The sequence below is a fragment of the Alexandromys fortis genome, unplaced genomic scaffold (assembly GCF_014885135.2).
Source record: "Alexandromys fortis isolate MF-2015 unplaced genomic scaffold, M_Fortis_MF-2015_v1.1 scaffold_87, whole genome shotgun sequence".
Lineage (NCBI taxonomy): Eukaryota > Metazoa > Chordata > Mammalia > Rodentia > Cricetidae > Alexandromys > Alexandromys fortis.
Window position 1 is genome coordinate 2,316,581 of NW_026067971.1, and position 10,288 is coordinate 2,326,868.

General features: G+C 47.1%; 1 protein-coding gene across 1 annotated transcript in view; it reads right to left on the bottom strand.

Moving 5' to 3' along the window:
- Positions 1-6,164: 6,164 nt before the first annotated feature.
- Nkx6-1 (NK6 homeobox 1) overlaps positions 6,165-10,288 on the bottom strand; it is a 6,024-nt gene continuing 1,900 nt past the window's right edge. Inside the window, exons 2-3 of the mRNA XM_050155798.1 lie at positions 9,710-9,882; positions 6,165-7,680 (exon numbers count right to left, since the gene is read on the bottom strand). Of these exons, the coding sequence (XP_050011755.1) occupies positions 7,429-7,680; positions 9,710-9,882 (425 nt within the window). The 3' untranslated portion in view covers positions 6,165-7,428. The remainder of the gene's footprint in view (positions 7,681-9,709; positions 9,883-10,288) is intronic.

Sequence of the window (10,288 nt, forward strand, 5' to 3'; positions counted from 1 at the left end):
CAGATACTGTTTAGTAAAATTAAGTGGTGCTTTCTGTTTATTTTATAGGGTTCTTCTGAAGTGTGTTCAACCAGCTTTTGGTATTCAGGAAAGATGCCACGAGTCTTTTCTTTTGATACTTCTTATCCAAAGAGCAAAAATAGATCTGTTCGATGCTTAATTATCTGTACTGTATAACAAATGACCCCAAAGTTCCCGGACTGAAACAGTAAGCCTTTACTACTGGCGTGCTCTCTGTAGGTCAGAGATCCAGTGAGCTGGCTGACTCTGAGTCAGGAGCTCAAAGAAGGCAGCCATCAAGAGGGTGGCTGTCCCTGGGCTGGAGGGTCTGCCTCAAGACTCTACCCTTTGGTAATTTATAAGCCAGGCAGTGGTGGCACACGCCTTTAATCCCAGCACTCAGGAGGCAGAGGCAGGTGGATCTCTGTGAGTTCACAGCCAGCCTGGTTTACAAGAGCGAGTTCCAGGACAGGCTTCAAAGCTATGGAGAAACCCTTTCTCAAAAAACCAAAAATAAAAAATAAATAAATAAATAAATAAATAAAGCCTTAGGCGGTCTTAACTCTAGGTTGAAGATATAACTCGGTTGGCAGAGTGCTCGTCTGCCATGCCGGCAGTCCTGGGTTTGGTCCCCAGCATTACATAAAAAATGTGTGGTAGTGCTGATCTGTATTCCCAACACCAGGAAGAGGAAGAAGAATCAGGTTAAAGTACCTGAGATCCTGCTCCTACTCCTGACCCTGGGCGCCTCTCAATAGAGTTGTCTGAGTAATGACAAGAGGCCACTGACTTCCCCAAGGCAGGGACCCAAGGCAGAACAAGCCACATTCTCTAACCAACATGATGCCCTCACCCAAGACCAGAAAGACGAGGCTCTGCTTTCTAAAGGAAGGACTATCCCAGAGCTTCTGGAAGTCCTTTAAGGACACCTCAGCTAGCTGCACTTTAAACGTCACGTGATGGAAAGCAAACCTTGTCCTCGAGACTGTTCTCACTTCCATCTTATGATTGCTCCTAGACCAAGTGTCTATCCTGCATCAGAGCTGGAAGTAACCTTGGACAAGGCCTTTCTTGATGCTTCAGCAGCGGCTTCCCGTGATGAAGATGATGAGGATGTTTGGCTCCCACAGCTTACCTGTGTCACACCTGTACTCAGGACATCTTATAAACTGACGGGTTTCATTCTCTCTACAACCCTAAGAGGACAGTGCAGTTGACATGCCTACTGTACAGAACACAGGGGCACAGGGAAGGCACAAGTCACTTAACCAATACTGCACAGCCAATCAGGGGTGCCAGTGCTGAGATTCAGCCCAAGCCTGGCTATCGTACACTATATAATCTTGTGATTGTGGCAAAGACAAAAGGAGTTCCCAGGCCCTCCCACTCTTGACCGGCCCTTGTAGATCCAATGATGACCCAGGAAGGGAAGTGACCTAGGGAAGAGGAGGACTACAAAAATGGTTTTCAAGAGCTTAACCAAGGCCAAGAACCAAGGCCAAAGCTGCAGCGGTTCCTGGAGATGACTGAGAACTGCACCAATGTGTGAGGCACAAAAACACCTCAAAGGCCTTTGCTTGGAGATGGAGCAGCCCTATGGGAATCACTAAGTGAACTGACTTCCAGGAGCCTTAGCTTGCTCTATGTAATACAAGGAAATTTGACCCCCAAAACTTGACCTTGTTTTTCATGGTTTATATACCCTGACCAATTAAAAACCTGAGCACAGAGGTGAAAGGAACTTTGGCTTCCTTGCTGAGCTTCCTCTATCTGCCACATAGTGTAATTATTCCTCAATATGTCTTTTGGTTACCCTCAAGGAACACAACGGCATTAGCAATAGAAAGTACTAGAGATCTAGAGATCCTCTGTAACAATACTATGCCTCTATCCAAACTGCATGGTAGAAAACTCCCCCTTACAATGTAGAAGGATCCCTCTTTGAATCTAGCCTTATATACTGAACCAGGCCCCCCCCCCCGCTTTTTTTCAAATAAGACACTGAGACTATAAAAGAGACTTCTGCTTCAGGCTGGCTGGAATAGATACCAAACGCCTTGGGAAAGTTATACTTTCCAACATTTCTAATGTGTTACTCCATGGTAGCATCTGCTCTGGGGACCAGGGAACAAGTATACACACCTGGACAGCTCATCTTCCAATCACTGGGTTCAGATGGGAAAGGAAGCCAGAGAGTGATCATAGGCACCAAGACCAACAGCTCCAAGCCAGTTGCAGAAAAATGCCCCTAACCCTTTAGCCACGCTGGTCACACCTGCCCTCCTCTCATTAACCTTTCATTATTAAAGGGAGGGATTGTGGCGCTCGCTGTGTTTTAAGAGGATCTAGTTGGGTGTGGTAGCAGGGGCCCTCCATCCCAGGATTCCTGAGGAGGGGCAAGAGAATCTCCAGTTTGAGATCAACAGGAGAAGGTCTCAGAAAGGAAGGAAAGGGCGGGGGAGAGGAAGGAGAAGGAGGGGGGGACTAGAAGGAGAGAAGAAGGGGAAGTGGGGAGAAAAGCAAGAGAAACAAGTGGGAAGAGAAGAGTACAGAGAAGGGGGAGGCAAAGAAGAAAGAGGGGGGAGGGGAAAGAAGAAATGGATGGGGGAAGAGGGGAAGGGAGGGGAAACATTCATTATCCCAGGGAAGACACATAGATCTCTAGTAACTTTCTAAATGCTTCAGAACAAAACAGCACTTTCCTAAGGAAAGGGGGGGGGCATACTGAAGAACTGACTTTAATAAGAAAAGGTGCTCCTGGGGGTGGGGGGAGCATTCCCTGCACGTCTGTCTGTGTGCGGTAAAGGGGGAAGGGTGTTGAAAGCAGAGAGAGCTGTTCAAATTAGCCTAAGATGGAGTTTATAGATGAAATCAACACTTACCTCTGTTGTTGCTACACCATCTCATTGTTGAGGATTAACAAAGGGGCCACTGTCTCTTTAAGCTATTCAGTGCTAGGAGTTCCCAAGTGGTCTCAGTCTCTCTCTCTCTCTCTCTCTCTCTCTCTCTCTCTCTCTCTCTTTCTCTCTCTGCATTCCTAGTCCCCTCCTAGTCCACTAACTTGAATGGGAGGGAGACCTCCCCAAGTTAGTGTTGGCTTACCATTCTCATCTCTCAACCCTAGAGAGGAGAAGATTTCAAAGACACCCTTAGCTTCTGACATAGAACATACTGTATGTCCAAAGAGAGAAGGGCTCCAGAACAAACCACCTGCCCTTGGAGTCCTCTCTCTTCCCACTGTCCTCAATACAAAAAGGAAAAGTGGATTAAGATGCTCTCAAACTTGGAAACATGTCCAACACCCCCACCCCCAGCTTCTGGAAGGAAAGTATATGGGCCTGACTTCAGAATCCTGAGTGTAACCCAAAGGGAAAATTAATCATTACCCAGGAAAATCGAGCTTGTATGGAAGAAAACTTAGCAAGAACAGCAAATCCAGGAGCATGGCTTGTTCCCTTCCACTGCAGGCCCCCAAACCTCAACCATCCTCCTCACTGACTTCCTTTTTAGGAAAAGAAACACACACAACAAAAATCAAAACACTGTACTCTCCCTTTCCTGTGCACCCATGCACACACACACACACACACACACACACACACACACTTTGCTTTTTGCACTTGTAAAAGCAGTGGTCTATCAAATCTTGTGGAACATTTTTTTGGCTTTCAGTCATGAATCTTTAGCTGTGAAGGCTGGAGGTTCATCGGGTGCTCATGGTTGCTAATACCACAGCATTTTAAAACAGAGATGAAAAGCAAAACAAAACAAAAGACCCAAGGACTCTTCTCCTTAGCTGCTTGTACTGGAAAAGTGCTTCCTCAGTTTCCCCACCACACCAACTCTTAGGCAAAACTATCTTTTTGCATACACACAGAAAGAAACCAAACTAACCCAGACAAAGGGAAGCAGAGAAGGCACCCCACACCCACTTCTCCCTTCCTACCAGCTGTGGGGGGGCGGTGGTAACCGGTGGCCAGCTGCAGGGGGGGAGCGGTAACCCGTGGCCAGCTGTGGGGGGGGGCGTGGTAACTTGTGGCCAGCTGTAGCGGGGGGGGGGGGGGCGGTCGTAACCCGTGGCCAGCTGGAGTTTGGGATGGAAGGAAATGAACTGGAAGCCTCAAGTCACTGCTGCAGTCAGCTGGAAAGAAAGGGTGGATGCCAGTGCAGCAGGGCCCCAGAGCCCAGGGCCACCAGCTCCGTCCCTGCAGAACCTCTTGCCACCTCGTCCTACTTAGAGGGTGGGGTACAGTGGAGGCTACATTTAAAGACGCCAGGCACACAGAGATTTGGGACAGGACCTCTCCACAAGTCCAACCTGAAATAAACACTGTCAGCTGATTCACTTCCCGAGAGACACATTAGGTCTGACTCAAAAGTTTTCTATGACTCCTATTACTGTAGCGTTTCTCCAGCTATGAATTATTGTTATCATTATCCAGAAACAATGTTTTAATTGTAGTGTAAATTTTTATTTCCTTTTGCTTCCTAGCTTTTTCATGCAGCAGAGAGGTTAAAAGTTGACAAGAGTACAGTGGGAAATGGACTTTTATATTTTTCAATAAAGTGTCTTTGAAAACAGCAAGTGTGTTTGTTCCCTTTCTCAAAAAAAAAACCTTGAAGAAGGACAGAGAGGGAAAGGAGGGGAAAAGGGAGGGAGAGAGGAAAACTGACAAAGGGGGACATAATTGAAAGGCTGGAGAGAGATAATAAAATACTGAAAAGGGAGAGAAGAGGGAACAAAAGGATGAAGGAAGAAAGAGAAAAAGGAAATACTGAACGGAGAGGAGGGTGGTTTCTTGCCTGTTCGCAGTTAGCCTTAACCGGCTACCAGTCAGCAGAGTACAGCACTCTTGGCAATGCAGCTGCCTTTCTATAGGATGAATTCCTCAGTCTTGCTAAGAACACAGAAACCAAAATGCATTCGAAAATTCTGGAGAACTTTGCAAACTGGAGACAGTAACAGTGGGGCAATTTCCTTCCTTTTTTTTCCAATGAATCCTGCCATCAGGAATATCCAATAGCCGGCCAGGCAGTGGTGGTGCACGCCTTTAATCCCAGCACTTGGGAGGCAGAGGTAGGTGGATCTCTGTGAGACCAGCTGGGTCTACAGATTGAGTTCCAGGACAACCAGGCTTACATCTTGAAAAACCAAAAAAACAGGAGGGATATACACCACAAGAATTACCATTAGCCATTCCAGCTTCTGGGGAGAAAGCGATGTTTTTCAAATCTGCATTCTCTAGAAAACCAAACAGTTCTCACACTTGCATTCCCTGAAGTAAAGAATGGGGGTACCACTGATCTTTTTTTTCTGGACACAGGCTCACTAATCTACATCACTAAAAAGAAACTATATCTCCCTGTCTTTCTCTGGACACAGGGTCACTAATCTACATCACTAAAAAGAAACTATATCTCCCTGGACCTGTAACTGAGAGTCTGAAAATAAAACAATAGCCAATTACACCCATGCCTCCCAAGGCCCCAATACAGTAACTGCCCCCCCCCAGTACCCTAGATTAACACATTTCTCACTGAAGCAGCTTGGGGCACTGTGTCTGTAATTCTAAAGGCTACCAGGCCACATCACTTAAAAAGATATTTTCTTTCCTTCTCTATTTGGGGAATTCCAGGCTCCTGACTTTTCTGCATTGGGCTAGGTAACTATTGCAGAGGGGCAGAGCCCAGTTCCCTGCTCCCCCTAAGCTAACTGAATCAGAGGTTGCCTGAGGAACTGCATCCATACAAGGAGATGAGGTCTTCCTAGATTCCCCAGAGGCTTCCTGGAAAAGGGGGAAAAATAAGGGGAAAAATTAGGAGAGACATTACAAGCATCCGCTAGACAGTCGCAAGAAGCTCTGATACGGGGACAGTCTCTTCATCCTCTTCCATACCAGGGGGTGGGTGCGATCCCTTCAGAGAATAGACGGTGAGGGTGGTGGAGCTGCTGCGTGCTGCTGCTGCTGGTGCTGGTGGGGAGGAGGAGGAGGAGGAGGAGGAGGAGGAGGAGGAGGAGGAGGAGGAGGAGGAGGAGGAGGAGGAGCTATTTTACCCAGGACGCCCACCTAACACTTTTTCTGTGGTTTTGACTTCTATTTGAAATCTCTGATGAGGCCAGGTGATTTGCACCTGTTCATTCAAGGCAACAGACATATTCAAACTATTTTTTGTTGCTGTTTTTAATTAGATTTCTCCTTCAAAACAGAAAGTGCATTACATTTCATGGGTCTCGCAAAGGGGCTGCCTTTTCTTAACAAACCGAATTCCGTATAAATTAATAAATGTTAAAGAGACTAATATGTCACTGTTATTAGCTTAAAAAGAAAACAATTTACACATTCTATAGTATTCTTATAATACAAAACACTTCGGATTGGATTGCAGCAACTAAATGGAATTTTCATGTTCTGACCCAGAGAGCTTGCAACAATTCCCAACATCTACTTTTACGCATTTTTTTTATCAGAAAGGAGTTAAATTAAATACAAGATAGTGTAACCCCTCCCTCCCCAATATTTTCTTTAAATCACTAATAAATAGCAACAAACGACTGTGCAATTTCGGAAGGGAACCCAGAAGCTGGTGTGAGAAGCTTGCGGGTTCTGCAATTTCAAGTCCTGGGGCGGGGCGGGGGAGGGGTGGGGGTGGAGGAACTTGGGGCTGCCCTGGGGCCCAGCGAGGTCGGCCGGGTCAGCGACAGAATCGGTGAAGGAGAAAAGCCGTTCGGAAAGATCCAGAGCCCTAAGAGGAGTGAGTAGGGAGGTGTCTGAGGAGGGCAACGACATTTTTTCCCTACGATTCCCAAGTTAAAATGAAAGCAGGCCAAGGGGTGTGTTAGGTCTTAAAACCAACGGGAGGAAAGGTCCATCTCTTTATACCAAATTCCAAAAAGCATTTTACATTTTAAATATTCACAATAAAGTAACTTCTAGTCAGTGTGACTCACGATTTATTTACATAGAGCCTTCAACAGGTTATTTAGTGAGTTGAGCAGTTGTGGGCCGCGGGAGCGTCTCTTTTTCCCTAGGAGGCGGACGCCCTGCGTGGCTCCGAGATTCCCACCAGGCATTGGCTGTTGACTCTTCAGAAACGCGGCCCGGAGCTCAGGGACCGCAGAGCCAGGGACCGAGCCTGGATGGGGGCGGGAGGAGGGGAGGCGATGCTGAAGTCGCGGGTGGGAAGGGTCCTGGGAAGCCGTGGGGTTGCGGGTTCGGCTGCGGGGTTTTTTGCGCAGTACACTCAGCGGGCTCCCTTCCTTCTCATCAACGGCCGTCCTACCCCGAGCCCCCGCCACAATTTCTAGGTTAAAAAAATAGATATGTACATCTTAGAAAATAGTAAAGACCCGGGGAGCAGCCAGGGTTTGGGGCCCCTGCCGGACCGGCTGAGCGGCGCGGTCGGGGATCCCGGCGCTGCGAGCGGCGCTCAGGACGAGCCTTCGGCCTCCGACGCGTGCAGCAGGAGGCCGCCGCTGCTCGACTTGTGCTTTTTTAGCAGCTGCGTGATTTTCTCGTCATCAGAGTTCGGGTCCAGAGGCTTGTTGTAATCGTCGTCGTCCTCCTCGTTCTCCGAAGTCCCCTTGAGCCGCTCGGTCTCCGAGTCCTGTTTCTTCTTGGCCGTGGCCATCTCGGCTGCGTGCTTCTTCCTCCACTTGGTCCGGCGGTTCTGGAACCAGACCTGAGAGAGGGCAGGAGGGGGAGGCAGAGCCGGGAAGGGGGTGATTGAACGCCGGAAGACCCAGGCTCCCACCTCGCCACCCTCCCTTGCGGGCCCCCGAGGTCCAGGCGTCAAAGTCAGTCTGGTGGCCTCACTAACCCACCGCCGTTGCCATAGCGATAGTAACACAAGAGCATTGAGGCCGGCCATAAGCCATTTCTCCGAAAGAGTGAAAACAAGACTTGGAGTTGCCCTAAAAATAAACTTGCTTTTCCTATGTTCCAGCAAGAAACGGAAAACTTGCTTAGTTTCCCGATAGTGGCGGGTTTTAGTCCTTAATTGTATCCGTGGATTAAGAAGTTTCAAACCACAACAGTGTTGTGTGATTTGTACCGAAGAGCACAGTATTAAATCCGATTATCTCTACTGTGTTTCTCACTTTTGAACACTTGACTGCTCACTTATTAGAGGCCCGAATCCTCACTAACTTCGCTATTCAGTCCTCCTCTCTTCTCCACAACACTTAAGATGCGTGATCCGAAGTTTTCCGATAAAATGGCAACTCCAGTTCACGCATAGCAACCAACGCAGGCACATGGAAATATTCAACAGCTCAGTGCTGAGTTTCTTTACTCGTCAATGTTGTTCATAAAGCTAATATTATTACCATTCGCTATCTTTAAGCGGAAATGTTGCCAGTCATATTATTTTTATTGTGATCTTGCCTCGTCTTTCAAACATTAGTGTAATATTGCTCCTGCCTAAGACATTCATTTGCAATATGAATATGATCAACCTGTTCATGATGTTTGACATGGACTGACACACGTATTTTAATCTTTACAATCGGGGGGGGGGGAACAACCAATTTTCTCAACATGTTGAATTGACCTCGTTGTATGCTTCTCATCTGTTATTTATTTTATCCAGGGAATTAAAACTGTTAAGAAAAGTGATTTTCTTTATATTGCTATAATAATTCATTTCTGGCCATACGGACATATTTATGGTGGCAAATGAAGACCTCCAGATTAAGGTGGTAGACTCTCTAGCCACCCACTGCAAAAATAATTTCGAATGTGATGGTTTTCTAATGGCCACGTGGAAAAAACTAGATTGAAATATATTGTAAGATGCTTGCCTAGCCTGGAAATAAACTGTTAAGTAGCCCAGTGATATTACTTCTTAATGAGAAACAATAGGACTAAAGAAAGCAGACTGCACACACACACCCTAAAGAAACAAATGCAACAAACTGAAGTGGACAAAGAGAACACAGAAAGCCAGTAAACCATCCCACTGAATTTACACAGCAGGTTCAATCCCTTTACTTTCAGGGACAGATTTCTGAAAGTTGATTCCCTAGAAATGAAGTACACAACTCAATTATAGCCAGAGAGACATCTTACTTGGAAATTGTCATAAACTGCACTGTCTTAATTCTGCAGATAAACTTGCAACCCTAAAATGCACTAAAAATCTTGCCAGCTCACTTGGAAAATGACTATTGCAAAGCGATCATATTCGTCTAAGCCAAGCAAGTTATCAGTGCTACGTTCTTCGGGATTCCCTTCCCTTTCACCTACAAATTAATATAGCACTGCAATTAATATAGCTGCTCCCCGTTAGGAAATGATATATCTAGTGGGGCCTGAATTGGCAAACAGAAGCTTGAGTGTCTTTACAAATAAAACAAATCAAGCTTTCTAATCGGCTCGATCTGTGCTCAGGGATATCTCCTTAGTGCCTTTATTCTCTGCTAAGGGCGAGTTCCCCCAGCACAGGCTGCAGTCTATATTAGCCTAATTACTAAGGCGGGGACTTGACTCCTTTTGTTCATCAACAGTTTGCCTCCAAAAGACCCCAGGGCCTATTCGACCCCAACCTTCTCCTCCGCTCCCCACTTCTCCCCAGGCTCCCCAGAGCGCACCCCACCTCCACCCGGATTGTCAGTTTGGGGAGGGGAAAATACAGGCGCGTGGGTATGAACACACACACACGCACGCACTTTCGGGAACGCTATCCCTGGTGGTGTCAAAGGTCCACTCACCTTGACCTGACTCTCCGTCATCCCCAAAGAATAGGCCAAGCGAGCTCTCTCTGGCCCCGCCAGGTACTTCGTTTGTTCGAAGGTCTTCTCCAGAGCGAAGATCTGTTGGCCAGAGAACGTGGGTCTGGTGTGTTTTCTCTTCCCATCTTTGTCCAACAAAATGGATCCCTGATCTGCAAGAACAGATATCATAATCAGAGAGGGACGAGGCAACCAGTTACAGTGCTTCATGGGGGAGTGGGAGCAGGGAGAGAATTAGCAAAGCTAGGCGCAGTCGAGTTTGTAGTATATGCTTATCCGTGGTCTGCGCGGGAGGTGCACCCCGAGCTTCCTTTTGCAGGCTTCTGCTCACTACTTTTGTCAAAGCCAGGTGCAGTTGGGGCAGCAGTAAATACTTTATGCTTAACCACAGCGCCAAATAACTAGGGAGGCCACTGCTAAAGAGTGCGGGCCTGAAATGGGACACCACCTCTTAAACTAAGCAGGAATGCATGAGAAAGGTCACCCTCGCCTCCCGGGTTAGTCTCTGTGCGCCTGAAAGAGAAGTAGTTTGGTACGAAGGTAACTGAATTTATATAT